This window comes from Artibeus jamaicensis, unplaced genomic scaffold (genome assembly GCF_021234435.1).
Source record: "Artibeus jamaicensis isolate MK-2021 breed Jamaican fruit bat unplaced genomic scaffold, CSHL_Jam_final contig_233, whole genome shotgun sequence".
NCBI classification, from domain to species: Eukaryota; Metazoa; Chordata; class Mammalia; order Chiroptera; family Phyllostomidae; genus Artibeus; species Artibeus jamaicensis.
The window spans coordinates 10,578,085-10,595,039 of record NW_026521486.1 but is presented as its reverse complement, the minus strand read 5'-3'; the positions used below and the strand labels follow the sequence as shown (position 1 = coordinate 10,595,039).

General features: G+C 44.8%; 1 protein-coding gene across 1 annotated transcript in view; it reads right to left on the bottom strand.

Annotated features, from left to right (window-relative positions):
- The window catches only part of SYN3 (synapsin III), a 401,802-nt gene that overhangs the window by 363,997 nt on the left and 20,850 nt on the right, over positions 1-16,955 (bottom strand). Inside the window, exon 2 of the mRNA XM_053662069.1 lies at positions 7,076-7,528. Coding sequence (XP_053518044.1) covers positions 7,076-7,386 — 311 coding nt within the window. The 5' untranslated portion in view covers positions 7,387-7,528. The remainder of the gene's footprint in view (positions 1-7,075; positions 7,529-16,955) is intronic.

The window sequence follows — 16,955 nt, the reverse complement described above, 5'->3', positions numbered from 1 at the left end:
GTCGTCCCCAGACATGGGGTACCAGATAAAATACAGGACAGCCTGCTGAATTCGAATTCCAGCTAAACAACAAATAACTTTGTAGAGTTCGCATCAAATATGGTACAGGATATACTTATACTCATTGTACAGCTAAGTACTAACTGGGCATTCTACAGTTTCATTTACTAAATATGGCAACTCCACCCCAAGCCACTGCCGGTGACTCCAGCTCTGAATTAAGACCCTCCACAGGTGGCACAGTGAGAAATGCAATGTCCTAGTCACCACGGGGCCAATCCGACTCACTGCCAGGCTTTGAGGTGGTGCCAAGACCCCCTGCAGTCCTCATGCCTGCAAGGTGGAGGCTGGAGCCTTCAGGTTATCAGCTGGGTGAGGAGGAGGAGGGCACCCTCAGGGACAGCATGGATGGACCCATCAGCTAAGGTTTCCAGATTCTACAGCAGCTGAGCGTTCTCTGGGGAGGGCTCTCCCCCAGGGCAGGTTTCCTATAACGATAAGAGCTTTCGCAAGAGCATCTACGTACTCATTAAGGTAAGCTCAGAGGACAGTGTGGTTAATCAAGGTGTAACCTCTTACACGGAGGTGTAAGCCCTGCCTCTTGGAGCTTAATGTCCTAGTGTAAGACCGTGTCACAGGTGAATAAGCCGGACACCCTGAAAAGCACCCGTGAGGCAGAGCAGCAGAGCTCTCACCGGAGCCTTATGACACCCCCATGAGCTCAGTGATATGTGGTGAAGGCAGTGGCATCATGGGCCCCACTTTACAGATGAGGAAACTGAGGCACAGAAAAGGTGACACAGCTTGGCCGAGGCCAAGAGCAGATGAATGGCAGGGTTGGGACTTCAACCCCAACCTGCCACCTGAGAGCCCTAAGCTTTCTGCATTTTATCTTCTTTCCCATTTGAACTCTTTTGGGAAACTTGTCTGACAGGCATTAGGAAACTTGTCTGACATGTGTCCCATCTTTTACATGAAAACACAGGGCGAAAGGAACACAGAGACCCTGTCATGCTCCCTTGGTGATTTATAAAGGGGCAAGAGTCCCAGGGCAATTTTGACAGAGGGGCTGGGTTCCAAACTTGAGCTCAGGAGTGTCTGGATGGCTACAGGCACCCCCTTGCCCCTGGCACTTTAACATCCCGGCCACCCACGGGCTCCAGAAGAACAGGGCTGCCTGCCTTGAGATGGGACGCTTTCCTCTGAGGGGGAAGTCACCAGGATCCTGTGCCTGGCTGCTGGCTGTAACAAAGAGTCCTGCCACCTCGTGCCCCCCAGATCTCAGACGCCTGCGTACGCAGGTGTGAGGGGCAGCGTGCAGCGCTCTCTCCTGCAGCCAGCTCGGGGTAGTGCGAAGAGTGACAGGAGAATGGGGCTGCGCAGCATGGTCGGAGCTGGATCCCCTATGCCACTGGCCTCCCTTTTGATTTGGGCTCGAAGCCTCAGTGTTCCTGATCTATAAAATGAGGACAGTAGTTGCACCCCTTCTAGTCAGTTACTGGGAGGGCTAGAGAACCGATGAAAACCATCTAATATGGTGATGGTCATGGAGAGGCATAAATGTTCGTTGCAGGGAAGTGATGAAGCCATGACGCCATCCTCAGAGAGCTCGTGTGTACTCATCTGTGTGGTCGTTTATTTCTCAGCCAAGACCTGGGGCATCTACCTCGTGCCAAACACTGGAGCCCCGAACGGCGGTGGGCAGGAGGCGAGGTGCCATCAGAAATGCCTTATCAGAAGTTAGTCTCCATTGAGTACCAGACTAGCCACTTTCCTGTTCTGGCTCCTTGAGCAGGTGTGTGATCAATCTCTCTGTGCTCTGCTTCCTCACCTGTGAAATGCCCTCCCCGCCCGCCCTTGGAAGTGCTGAGCAGTGGTCATGCTGGCAAAAGCTTCACAGACGGCTCTATGGGGAGACCTGAAAGCCCCGGTTTGTAGCATTTGCTGATTTCTGTGGTGTAAACACTCTCACCAGGGTCACCATGACTTTCTGTTGGACTGAGTAGGAGATGAGAGAGAGAAAAGGGGGATTGAAGACTGCCACCAAGGTCACTGCATGGTTTCACTGTCATACCTTTATTCACCTTTACCAATAATGCATTGCACTCCAAAATCACCCACTTGATCCACAGACACTTTCTAATGACATGAGACAGCACCTAGGAGAGAGGGTGGGGCGTGGGGGGTGACACAAATCCCCACGTAGCGCAGTGTCTCTGGGTGGACCTGGAAACGCACAAGTGCAGCCTGGCTGGAGGCTGGAAGGATGGTAGTTTAAGGCGTTTCAAACCAAGAATCTTCTTTTCATTTCCTCCCCAACCAATAAACCAGAAAAAAGAAATCACTGGGAAGGGTGGAGGAAAAAAGGGAAAGTAACAATAGATCATTGTTGAAAAGGAACAGCAGACGTTCCAGGAACAAAGCCACCGGTGAGGTAAGAGGAGAAAGGAGTTCCAGAGGCCCTAGAGGAAGGGCCTTGGGGGCACGGGCTCGGCTGCTGCTATGCCCCTCACCCCAGCACCCCCTCTCCAACCCCATCCAGGCTCCTGGTTATGAGCAATCTTTTTTTGGTGTTTTGTTTGTTTTTGTCAGGATTAATGTTTTGATTATGAAAATCAAAGGTGGAGTTGTGATACATTCTGTGGGCAATAATAGCAATTTTTGCCTCTTTTTAAAACAATCAAATCTCTGCCTTACAGTTACTCTAGCATACTGGAAAATCAAGAGCCAAGAGTTTATAGACAGATGCATAGAAACAGAAATGGCGCAGCTGTGTGTGCTTTACCGCCGACTCCTATGGTAAGGTGAGTCTCAGGTCCCGTTATGACCATTAAAAGTCTCCCTGGCTGGACCCAGGTGGGGCGACAACAGATGCTGACTAAAGACTTACTGTGTGTTGAGCACCCTGGTTGTAAAGAAGAATAAGACACTGGCCTTGCTCTTGCAGAAGAGACAGCCACCGAACAGCCAGTTATATGTGATGTGGGCGGTAATGGCACAATGAGATATGTGGTAAGTTATATAGGGAGGTGGTTGTTAGCACTGATGGCAGCGTGGGGTGCATCAGGGAAGACTTCCTGGAGGAAGTGGCTAGCACCTGACAAGACTTTTAAGTATGAAAGAAAACTGGCCAAGTGAATAAGATAGAGGAGGGTATTTAAGGTAGCGGGGAACAGAATATGCTAGGGCAAAAAAGGCAATGTTTGAGCAGTATGAGTTGTTTGCTATTTCTTTGGAATAAGCAGCAAGACAGGAAGTGGAATTGCATAACTAGAAAGAGGGCGGACAAGTTTAAGACTTTGAATTTGAACTTGAGGGCAATAATGCACCGGCATAGGATAATAAAAGGGGATGCACAGAGGGCGTGAGAGCACACCGATCAGATGTGTGTTTCAGAAAGTCTACAACTTGGTGGCAACATGGAAGGTAACCAGGTGAGGCCTGACCCCAGTGAAGCTGCTGGAAAATTCTAGGTAAGAGAATAAGCCGAGTGATGGTAGGGCTGAAGAGAACTGAGCTTGAAATCCATGTATTTTATTTCTCCTTTCTCTTTAGTTTTCAAGACTGATCTTCCCTCATCCCAGAGGGCAGCACCAACTTCAGGTCATACCTACTCCTGAGCCTGACCTTGGGGCCCAGCAGGTGAAGGGGGTCCTGGTCCAAAGCTCCTCAAACACCGTTGCCCTAGCTGGGCTTGCCTCCAAGGAAAATCCCAAAGAGTGGTAGGATCTTAAAATGCTGAGCCACGAGTCCTTCCCAGCAAAGTCGGCTTTTGGACCCTCTACCTCCACTCAAGAGGATTTCCACTCAGTTCTTTTCCCCAGGTCACTGGCCAGGTATCAGAGTGTCCTTGGAGGCCCTAGGTGGTTCACAGAGTCTGGGAGCTGGTCACTACCAGGAGGGAAAAAGTGGCGGGTGGGGGGGTTCCTGCAACTTCCTTGCCACAAGGAAACCAACCTGCAAGAAGGCCCTGTTTGGGGATAGGCAAGACAGAGGACCTGGGGCTGAGAAGAGAGAAAAGGGAGCAGCATCGTTGTTGTTCGGTGGGGTCCCTCTGGATCCGGACGGTGGAGCATCTCCCCCCTCATTACCATCTCAAAGGGGGAAGAAAGGCGCTGTGTGAGCTGGCTTCCCCCCTTAACTGCTTTCTCCTCTTGGGAGACAGTCCCACAGTGAAGGAGAGGCTGGGCAGGGGCCCGACAAAGGCAGCCCAGGCTCTGCCAAAGCCGCCCAAGGACAGTGGGGCTGGCCCGCCCCCTGCTGGCCGCTCCCGAGAGCAGGGATAGGAATCTGCAGGGGAGGATCAGGATTCTGAGATGTGGCATCCATTTGGAGAAAGTTAGGAATGTGCTGAGATTATGAGAGGTTAGGAAGTTTGCAAAGAATGTAAAATGGAGTTCTGAATAAGAAGCTGATGTGCCTGCGGACAGGAAGATTCTATCACAAACAACTGATGAATGAAGAGCCAACTTCCAGGTAAGTGAATGAGTCTCAGCTTCTCACTTCTTTTTTACCCACTGAGGGGCAAGCAAAAAGACTGCCGTTCTCAAGGCCTGATTAAAATGTGGGTATATGCACATGACTGAAAGATACTGGGAGAAACTCCTGTAGCCAAAATTGTGTCCCCCCCAGTGAGCAAAGCCTAAAATTTACACGCTGGTCACAGCTGCGGTTGCAGAGACTGAAGAAGACGTGAGTCCAACTATCCTTGGCAGAGGCCATTCACTGCATTTCAACCTCCTTCATTGTGCCCTGACACCACACTGCACGACCTGTGGGCACCGAGAGGACACGGATCAGTAAGACCCAACTCTGTCACCCAGGAGCTAGCAGGGAAGAGTGACCAGCAGAAAACCCCATCACACTGGGGAAACCCTAATCCACTCTGTCCAATATCGGCGTGAAGGATTAAACAGGCAAGCCTCCATGGGCCTGCTGTCAGAATGATTAACACTGCACAGAAGGTCACAATGGTCTATGGCAATAATATACACTTCCTGTCTGCCGGCACTTTTGTATTAACTCAGGTTTTAATCCTGTTTACATTTATTGACTCCGCCAGGCAGGTATTATTATTATTCCCATTTGGGTATAGTGACTTGCAAATGTCATATAGGTACAACGGCAGAGAGGTTGGATTTGAACCCCGAAAGCTTAGCTCTGAAGTCTGTGTTTAACCACCGCACCATGGTGCCGTTTATTATCTCATCCTCCAAAGAGGAAGTAAGTTTCCCGACAAATAGTTTTTAAGTGCCTGCCCCTCACCAAATCATGGCAAACCCTGACTAAGCCAGGGATTACACAGTCAGCAGAGAACACTCAAAATCAAGGTCAGGCACTGGGTTAAGGAGAAACAGAGGACTGGCAAAAAGACCATGCAGGCATTCTGATTCCCAGGTGGACAGCCAGCGGGACTGCACAGGCAAGAATCCTTGGAGGCAACATCTCCGCCGAAATCACTCCCTAAGCTCAGAACCTAGATGCTGGTTTACATAAGCACACAGGCAGAGATGAACAAAAACCCTGAAGCAAACAGACAGTGCAACTTGATCAGAACAGAGGCTACACACAGGACCACACTGGTGGAGGCAAAGTGATTTCTTGGCATGAAAGTAAAGACTGACATATGAACCTGTTCAAGATGCTTTAATGGTGACTGTATTGAATATATATTTTAAACTATAAATATCTTCCACTCAATCATCACCATCCTGAGTTACCTTCTCAAGGAACAAATGTATGCACACACATGTATGTTACCATGAATTACAGTGCATCTGGTGTGCTTCGAGAACTGGATGCATTAATTCATTCATTTAATACATATTTACTGGGTGCCTACTATATGGCAGCCTTTGGAGACACAGGCCTGCGACCTTGCTCTCCAGCCCCCAAGGTCACCCGAGCATGAGTCGACTGCCAGAACTGCCCTGGGTGGGGAGTTGCCACGTCTCCGAGTTTTCGCTCACTTCTTGGGCTGCAGAATCTACAAATAGTGATATTTATCGCCTGTCGACCAAAAACATGGAATAGAGACTTACTCTCTGACGGCAGCTCCATGTGAGAAGGGCCTGTTCACCACTTACCTGAGCACCTGAGGCTGTGTCGTGCACTAGTTACCTGCTCTCAGTAATTACCTGGGGAACAAACCCTGCAATGCCCCGGGGAGCTTACCATGGAAAGAGGCTGGAAAGCATGTCACCTCTGTCCCCCTTCGGTGTTAAGAGGCCAGACTACCAGGACATGTAAGAGCTGAGATGCAAACTCGGGCACCCTGGTCCCAAGGGTTTTAATAAGGGCCGTGGACCTGTGTGGGTTTCTTTTAACCTTACAGAAACCTCACTTAACGACAGCAGGTGGGGGTGGGGGGAGGCAGGGGAGGGGAAGGATACATGAGGCTGGAGAGGTTACAGGTCTCAAAATTTTTCCTGTTTTTAGAAGGGTAAGATGGTGCATATACAATATATTATATATTATACAACACTTGCAGTTGGGTCCGGTCAGCACCTCCCATCAAATGCATTAGATGTTTGCATCAGCCCCGGCTGGGTGGCTCAGTTATTTGGAGCACCCTACTGTACACCAGAAGGTTTTGGGTTCAATCCCCAGTCAGGGCGCGTAAGGGAGGCAACTGGTCCATATTGCCTCATCGATGTTTCTTTCTCTCCCTCCCCGCTCCCCCACCACCTTCCTCCCTCTCTCAAATCAATAAATATACCCTCGAGTGAGGATTTAAAAAAATATTTGCAGCAAATCATATGACCAAGCACAGTGAGTGGTATAATGAAGACTATTATGGTCTCACTTTCCTTTCGATCAGGCTTGGCTGTCAAATAGATAATAACATTTTTTAGTTTTTAGAGCTTCTGGGATTTGCAGGTGAGGGAGCGTGGACCGAAGACAAAGTAGGTGCCATGTACCTGGTATGCTGTCACCACATGGCAACTATTAGTGTCCCCCACTCCAGCCAGTCTCCACACCACCCAGCCTAGTATAGCGCCGCCCCCCCCCCAAGAGTGAGATGAGCCGCATCACCCCTCTGCCCCAGGTGGGAGGGCCTGCAGTTCCCGCTTACCAGTCTGTGTGGGCATCATCGATCACCAACAGGATCCTGGGCCTCTGAACAACAGGTGTGGAGGGACCCAGAGGCTCCATCAGCCCCGAGGGGGCCTGTGCAGTCTGCTTCATGGCGCTGGAGAAGGAGCTGAAAAGGCTGGACCCTGGAGAGGAGAAGGAGGCTGCCAGCGGCTGGGGGTGCCTCCGCTCCATGGCCGGGGAAGCGGGCGAGCTGGTGGAGGTGTCGGGGCGCTGCAGGTCTGTCATGTAGCCGTTGGGCAGGTTGGCCACGAAGCTGCTGTCAGACAGGCGTCGCCGGAGGAAATTCATGGCTGCGGGTGGATGAGATGGCTTGTTCTTCCTCAGACTGGTCGTACGTGAGGCCCAGAACACCAGGCCGCCAGGAGATGGAGTAGTGGGGTCTCGGAGCAGAGGGGCCTGGGGATCCTGCACGAGGCGGCTTCAGCTGTCTCTGTTTACGGGTGGAAACGAGTCAACACACAACATCAGTGGAAACCACCTCCACCCCGGAGAAGACGCAGATACGGCACCTTCCAGCCCCGATGCTGGGGCAACGCACAGCGGGGCCTTCTTTTGAAAAAGAGTTTGGCAGCGTGTAAGTAGAGCCCACCCTTTTAACCCACAAGTTCCATTTTCTAGAATTCTAGCCCAAGAAAGAAATCGGAGTTCCGGATGAAGCCTCCTGCACAAGTGTATTTACCCCGGGGTTATCTGCACTAGCAAAAGGCTGGAAAGGATCTCCAGTGTGCTCAGTCACAGCGTGACTGAATAAATAAACCACAGCACAATCACTCAGGGCAGCCTTTTGTGGCTATTTTTAAAGGGTACATAAAAAGGGATGTTAGTACCCCAAAATATTATGTTGTGAATAAAAAGATCAAGATACAAGATTATAGGTACAGAATGACTGCAATCACATGAAGTCTCAAATAACAAATGACGGAAAGAAAATACATTGGAACGTTAATGTTAACAGTGATTATATTTGGGTTGTGCAATTATACGGCTTCCCCCCATACCCGCCTTTGTGTCCACTGGTATAAGATTTATTATCTCTCCTCAGCCCTGGCTGGTGTGGCTCAGTGGATTGAGCTCCAGACTGCGAACCAAAGGGTTGCTGGTTCAATTCCCAGTTGGGGCACATGCCTGGGTTGCATTCCAGTTCCCTAGTAGGGGGCACATGTGAAACAACCACACATTGATGTTTCCCTCTTTCTCCCTCCCTTTCCCTCTCTCTAAAAATTAATTAATTAATTAATTTTAACAAAGATTTATTATCTCCCCTCAGAAAGTTCTCTTGGGCCCCTCTCTAGTCAATCCACACATCCTCATAGGCAAACACCAATTCTGATGTCTGTTATTAGGTATTAGTTTTATCTATATAAATGTAATCCCATGTATTATTTTTTTGTGCCTGACATCTTTCCCTCAACCCAATGGTTATGAGACTCAGCTATGCTGTATGTACCAACAGACGTTCTGTTTTTCATCCCACTGAGAAACATCCCACTGGATGAATAAACCAAATCGTTACTGCATTCTCTTGCTGATGGACACATGAGATGTTTCCAGTTTGGGGGAATTGTGAATAGAATAGTTACATAGATATTTTTTTTCATTTATGTATTTTTGTGTAAAGAAAGGAAGAGACTTTTCCTTTGGCAAAATACAAACCCAGAAGTTAATTTGTTAGGTTCTAGGGTAGGCATATGTTTAACTTTATAAGAAACTGTCAACAGTTTTCCCACAGTGGTTGTACTACTTTGCACACTTCATTTGAGAGTTCCAGTGCTTCACACCCTTATCAACTCTTGGTTATTAGCCTTTTTAGTCTTAGTCATTCTGATGGGTGTAAAATAGTATCCCATTGCATTTTTAATTCATTTTCTCTGATACCTAATAAGGTTGAGCAAGTTTTATGGGTTTCCTAACCATTGATATATCTTGTTTTGTGAAGTGACTGTTTAAGTCTTTGGCTCATTTTAAACAAGTGGACTGTTCATATTTTTATTATTTATCTGTAGGAGTTCTTGATACATTCTGGATATAAGTCTTTTGTCAGGTATGTATATTTTGAACACTGTCCCTTACTCTTTGACCTGTCACTTTATTTCCTTCATGAGCAGAAGATTGACAGAATAAAATAACTCTTAGAAAAAGTGAACTGTTACTTGAGATAAAAACATCCCAATGAAAAGAAATTATACCATGAGACCATACTTCCATATTTTGGTTATTAGGAATATTTTATATATAAATACAAATATACATGCATATATAAGTACATGCATAAAATCTGTTACACAGATCTGCAGATATTTTGTTAACAAATTTTAAATTTTTATGAAGTCCAATTTACCATTTTTTTATGGCTAGTCCTTTTATGTCTGTTCTTTAAAATCTTTGCCAACTTCCACATGATGCTGAATTGGTGCTAAAATTTCTTATAGTAACTTTAGAGTCTTAGCTTTTCTGCTTAGGTCCATAATCCATCCAAACTTGATTTGTGAGTGGTACGAGGTGAGGTTCATTTATTCGGTTTTCCAGCACCGTTTATGAAAATGTTTTTCCCCAGTGGATTTGGTAGCTTTGCTGAAACCAATGGACTGTGTTTGTGTGTGTATACACATATATGTATTTACATAAACATTTATATTTACATGTATTTATATATATATTTATGGACTCTTTATTATGCTCCATTGATGTTTATTCATCTTTACACCACCTTGATATAAAAGTCCTAAAATCAGGTATAGGGAGTGCTCCTACTTGCATTTTCTTTCCCAAGATTGTTTTGGGAATTCTACTTCCTACTTTTGAAAGCATTTTAAAGTCAACTTGTATGGAAAAAATCTGATGGAATATTGTTTGACATTTGGATAGAACTGGCTTCTCAATGATCTTGAATTTTCCACTTCATAAACATGGTAGAGGTCTCCAGTTATTAATTCCTTAGTTCCTCTCAAAAATGTTTTATGATTTCCAATATAGAGGTGTTGCACATGTTTCGTTAAATGGATTCCTAAGAATTTCTTTGCAGGGGGCGAAAGGATGATATTTTAAAATGGTTTTGTTTCATTTTCCATTTATTTGCTGCTAATACAATGTATTTGCCAATTACTGTCAACATATTGACCTGATAAATTCAACTATTGTGTCTAGTCATTGTTTACCAATGACTTAAGATTTCTATTTAAATAAGCATGTCATCTATGAATAGAGACATCTTTATTTCTCCCTTTCCAATTTTAATGCCTTTAGGTCTTCCACTTTTCCCTGTTACAATAGCAAGGACCACCCCACTCACTGCTGGACAGAAATGAAAACAGATGCCTTACTTTGCTCCCAACCGTGTGGGGAAAATGTTCAATAGCTGACGTTTCAGTAATGAGATGTTAGCTGTAAGTTTTCTGTAAATGCACTTTGTCACATTGAGACAGTTCCCTTACAGTCTTGGTTGGCTGGGAGTTTTTATCATGAATGGATGATAGATTTTCCAAGTGAGTTTCTAAATTGATTGAGAGGATTATGTTTTTAAAAATCATTTATTTGCTTAATGTGGTGAGTTGCACTGATTGACTTTCACTTGTTAAACCAAACTTGCATTCCTGGAATAAATTCCACTCGGTCATTGTGCATCATCCCTTTCACAGACTGCTGACTTCAATCCCATAATACTTTATTGAGGATTTGGGTGCCCATGTTCATAGTAAACAATGGTCTGTAATTTTCTTTTCTGGTGATGTCTTTGCCAGGTTTTGGTAGCAGGGCAATGCTGACTTCACAAAATATGTTGGGAAGTATTCGCGCCTTTTCTATTTTCTAAAGGAGTTTGTGTAATGTTGGTATTTTTTCCCTAAATTATTGGCAGAATTCAACAGTGAAGCCATCTGGGGCTAATTTTCTTCTTTGTTGGAAAGGCTTTAATAATGAATTAATTCCCTTTCATAAATCTATTTTTATGCTCTGTTTCTTGTTATTTCAGTATTGGCAATATGTGATTTTGTCCATTTCATCTTCGCTGTAAATTTTATTGGCATAAAGTTATTCATAATAGTTCTTTATTACCCTTTGATTTCTGTAGGCTATGTACTAATCATCCCTGATATTACTGATAATGTTAATTTGTCTTTTCGCTCTTTTTGAGTAAGCTGTGTTGCTATGAATTTATAAATTTTATTAACCTTTTAAAAACTAACTTGCAACTTTTTCTATTTTCTCCATTATTTGTTTCTATTTCCCTTATATCTATTCTGTTATTTCCTCTCTTCTCTTTACTTTGGATTTAAGGGTTTAATTGGTTCTTCTTTTTTCTAGATGCTTAAGATGAAAACATACATCATTAATTTTATACCTTCCATCTTTTCTAATATAAACATCGAAAGCAATGTAGTTCCCTTGATGCACTGCTTTCGGGAATGCCAGAAATCTTAGACACATTTTCATTATTGTTCAATTTATTCTTAATTTCTTTGTGATTCCTTTTTGACCCATGTGTTATCTAAACATATATTTAATTTAAAAATTCCAGTGTTCTTTCAGATCTTGCATTTTATTATGTTTGACGCGATTCATTTATGATGAACACACATAATGTATAACATTTTAATGCTTTGACATTTACTGAGATTAATTTTATGGCTCAATGTGCTCTATCTTAATTCATGTACCATGTGCACTTGAAAAGAATGTGTATTTTGTGGCTGTTGAGTGTAATGTTCTATAAATATCAATTAGCTTGTTGTAAGCCAGCTTTCCGAATCAGGAAGCCGACTTTGCTGCAGTGATTTACGAGAAGGAGGATGATGGAGAAGCCCATGATTAAGTACTGCGGGCGGGTTTGCAAAGCAGAAATGGGCTGAAAGAGGGGTTGAAGCATAGTACAGTTCCAACGGAGGTCTCACTTGAGCTACTGGGAAGCACGGAACTGGGACTTCCCTTAGATCCCATTTTCCTGCTGCCCTCTGAGCCTATGCTCTGGAGCCCGAGTGGTCAAACCACTACAAACTGCAGTCTCCTGCTGCAGTGCCCACTGCTCGGTGCCACATGGGCTGGGGAGAGAGTCCTTTCAAGGAAGAGGCACGTAAGTGTGGGTCTCATATAGCGGTTCTCTTCTTTCGAGGATCAAATCCCTTCCTTACTCTACCTATTTTTTTCTCTCCAGCAATTCACATAGTTTCTTTTAAACATTTTCTCATAAACATTCTCATAAACATAGCCAAAGTTTATAGTTATCATCTATAAAGAACAATGGAAGTTATTGAGTCACCACTGGAACGAAGTCTCATTTTTAAAAGGCTAAACAGGAAAGTAACAGAATGTTAGAGCTGGAAAGAACTTAGAGATTATTTAAGAAGCCCTTCTTTAGGAAATCTGGCCCACCTTACATTGGTGGGAATTCCCTACCCTCAGAGGAATCACCTCATTATCTTTTGTTACTCGAAGCCTCTTCCCATAACTTCTCCCCACTTCCAGCCCCAGAAGACCTTACAGTCTGGTAAAGGGAGGCAGATAATGAACAAGTGAACAAATATTTATGGACTGGGCTAAGAGTTAGTAAATAATACACAGAGTGCCGGCACAGAGATTAAAGTGGGGAAGGGCAAGGAAGACCTCTCTGACACATGATTAATCAGGGAGAGGGGCGAGCTTATGCAAAGGTCTGAGGTAGAGAGGTAGGCAAGTTGAAGAATAAAAGGAAGGCCACCCGAACCGGGAAACAGGAAGAAGATTTTTATTAAAAATTTTTTAGAAAAGCAAAGAGAGGCCAGATCATGAAGGGCCATACAGAAAATAATTTTAATTTTAATCCAAGTGTGAAAGTAAGCTACCGGAGGCTCGTAAACAAGGAAAAGACACAGTCTAGTCCACCTGGCTCCTGAGTGGAAATCAGTGTTGAGGGTGTGTATGGAGGAGGCAGACAACCTAGGGACTGTTACAGTCATCAGGCTCCTCACCTAAGAAAGGAGAGAGTTAGATTACAAGCTTTGCAAGGTGTCTTCCTGCTCTGTGAATCATTCACTTCTGCTACTAGATACTGGCTATATCTTCAGTGACAAACTTAATCTGATATTGGGATAAGGTAGACACGAGAAGGATTTGGGGAGGAAAGCAAGGGCAGGAAGTCTTGGGGACAGAATCGTCCTGTAGGCCAGCAGAGTACTCAGTCCCAAGCTGTCCCACCTATGGCCACTAGTGGGCAGGAGTGACCACACCAAACAGGAAAAATAAAACAAAAACGAACTATAAAGCAGCTTTGCAAACTTATTTCTTGCAGGCTTTGATACAAAAAAAGACAAGACTTTATTGGTAAAGGCTATTAAAAACAAAAAAGGCCCTGGCTGGTATAGCTCAGTGGATTGAGCGCGGGCCTGTGAACCAGACAATCGCGGTTCGATTCCCAGTCAGGGCACATACCGGGGTTGCAGGCTGGTTCCTTGCAGGACAGTTCCCAGCAGGGGACCCATGAAAGGCAACCATACATTGATGTTTCTCTCCCTCTCTCCTTCCTTTCCCCTCTAAAGATAAATAAATAAAATATTAAAAAAAAAAAAAAGGCTAGAGACTTCTCAGTTTTGTTGGTGGAGACACAAAACAGAAGTAAGGTGAAAATCATAAGGACACCAGTATTTCATGAAAGAGGCAGAAAAACTCTGTAAGAATGACAGCCACCCTGCAGTGGCCCCTGCTCCTTTGGGGAAATATAAGCAACTGGTCAGCCTGGACAGGAGAGTGGACATGTCTGCTCAGGTATCTCCTAGACACCCAGATTTATTTCCTTGCTCATCCTCAGAAGAACTTATCCCTCTGGGCGCCTCCATTTCCTCCCAGAAGTCCCCCTATCTGTCCACTCACTTAGGCCACAAACCCGAGTCTCACGCTTCACTACTTCTTAACCCTAACCAGTTTCAGCCACTCAGTCACCAGGCCCTATCAGTTCTGTGTCCCTAAACATCTTCAACATCATCCTTTCCTCTCCATCATTCCTACCATAGTCTTGGTTCACATGCTACTAAATTAAAAATGGGCCAAAGACCTTAATAGCCACATCAGAGAAGATTGGCAGATGGCAAATAAGCATATGAAAAGATGCGTCACATCACATGTCATCAGGGAGATGCACATTAAATGGACAAGGAGATGCCACTACACACCTATTAGAATGGCTCCAATTGCGGACACGGACAGCGCCACGCGACGGCAAGGATGCAGAGCAATGAGAAACTCACTCACTGCTGGTGGGAGTGCCAAGTGGCACAGCCGCTCAGGAAGGCGTAAGGCAGTTTCTCATAAAACTTAACACACTCTCACCATATGATCCAGCACTCACGTGCCATGGTGTTTACCCAAAGGAGCCGAAAACTTGTGCCCACCCCAAACCTGCACACAGATGTTCAGAGCAGGATGTTTATTCAAAATTGCCAAAACTCAGAAGCAGCCAAGATGTCCTTCAGTAGACAAGTGAATAAATAAACTGTGGGACATCCAAGTGAGACATCTAACCATGAAAACTCATGGAGGGATCTTAAATGCATACTACTAAGTGAAAGAAGCCAGTCTGCGAAGTCTGGCTTCGTGTGATTCCAACCATATGACATTCTAGAAAAGGCAAAACAATGGAGACAATAGAGGTGACCTTTGAATACTGCAGAGCTTAGGGTATGCCAACCCTGCACACAGCCGAAAGTCCATTTATAACTTCCTGACTACCCCCAAAGTTAAGCACGAATAGTCTACTGTTGGCTGGAAGCCTGACCAATAACATAAGCAGCTGATCGACACATATTTTGTGTGTGATGCACATTCTATACTAAATGATCACAATCAAGTAAGCTAGATAAAAGAAAGTAATAAGAAAATAATTTTTAAAAATCTTAAAGGAGGAAATACATTCACAGGATTTATTGTGGAAGTTCCACACAGAAGTAGACCTGCACGGCTCAAACCTCTACCATTCAAGAGTCAGCTGTGAAATGATCCGTGATCGCCACGGATTGTGAGCAGCGCAGGGTGGGGAGGACGAATAAATGGAGCTCTGATCTTGAGGCAAGTGAAAATTCTTTGTATGTTACCATAAGGATGGATACATGTCTTTATACATTCCTGCAAATCTACAGAAAGTGTAACCCCAAGAGTGAACCATAATGTAAACTATGGACTTTGGATGATTATGATACATTAATGTCACCAATTGTAACCAATGTTTCACTCTGGTGGGGGAGGCCACGCAGGTGTAGGAGCAGGGGGTATATGGGAAATCTCTGTTCCTTTCTCTAAATTTGTTGTGAACCTTAAACTAAAAAAAGGATGCTTTACTGAAAAAAAAAAATTAAAGATTCTTCAAGTGCAAGGCCCCTCCCAAAACCAGGCTAAGGACTGCCATGGCCTCAGAATTCTAGACCTAGACACGAGCCTGAAGGTTAAGCTCACACACCTTGGAACCAGACTGCCTGTGTTCTAATCCCAGCTCTGCTACCTATTACCAACGCAGCAGATTCAGGTAAATTTCCTAACTTCTCTGTGCCTCAGTTTCCTCATCTGTAAAATGGGGAGAGCATGTCTCATAGGGTTCTTATGAGAATTAAGCGACCTAACACACGGGAAGTACCATGTGCCTGGCACATGATGAGCAGTCTGGATTAGCTGTTGTCATTATTCTGATTGCTTTTCAGACAGTCTGTGTTTCCCATTGCCAGAAGGTCTGACAGTGTGGTCAGCTTGAGTTTGGGAGGCAATGTGGCAGGGAGAGCAGTATTTACACAAAAGGGGGCTTTGGATGGGTCTGACTTTGAGACCCAGCTCTGCCTCTTGCAGCTGAGTAACGTCTGGGCCACGGGTTCTTGATCTGCCAAGTGAGGGTGTCAATCCACGCCTTCCCTCTCCACAGGGTCTTTGAGCTGACCAAAATCAAATACACTAAGTTATACACTAAGTAAGTTTTCGAAATATTTATTTTTTGAGTGAATGGAGTAAAGTGGACTTTTTTGGGTATACAGTTCCACGAATTTTAACACATTCATATAACCAGGGTACAGAGCAGTCCCAGTACCACACATGAACTTGCTTTTTAATCTTTAAAGGGCTCTGCAGATGTCTATGGCATGGTGTTTCATGGGCTAACACCTGGCTCTCCTACAAAGGTTCATTAGATAAGGAATATTTAAGACCTGGCACACTTCTGAGAAAATAAAGGAAGACAATGAGTTCCAGTGATTGAACCTGCTGATCGGCTGTCTCTGCGCTGGCTGCTCCCTCACCCGGAACACTTTCCGTGGAAACCTGCATGGCTCACTCCTTCCTCTCCTTCAGATCTTTGCTCCAATGCCACCTTCTTAGTGAGGCCTCCCCAGACCACCCAATGTTAAACCGTCTGGTACTTGGGATCTCGCCCACACTATTCCACTTGTTCTGTTTCCCACCGCATGCATTGCCTTCTGGAAACTACATAATCGACTTATTTATTTTGCTTACTGTTGAGTCTCTGCTCCCTCCGATAATATATAAGCCTCCGAGAACAGAGCTCACTGTCTGCTTTGTTCACTGCTGTATCCCAAGCACTTAGAAAAGTGGGGGTTCAACAAAGACCTGTGGTGTGAACCTCTTCAAAAACAGGAATGAAATTAAGTCATCCTCACCTTTTTGTTGATGAAGACTATACATGCTGTAGTTTCAAGCCGTAGTTTTTTTTTCCATCTTTCTGGAAACTCCTAAACTTTGCTAGTTTCCATAAAATAAAGCAGCTATCACAGTGCCTGACACCTAATCCTAAACTGAATCAAAATTGGAATAATACAAAGGAATATCTAATTTCATCTAATTTGCATGAGTTCCTCCCCATGTAAATACACGGACACAGCCACTCTCTTCGTCCTCTG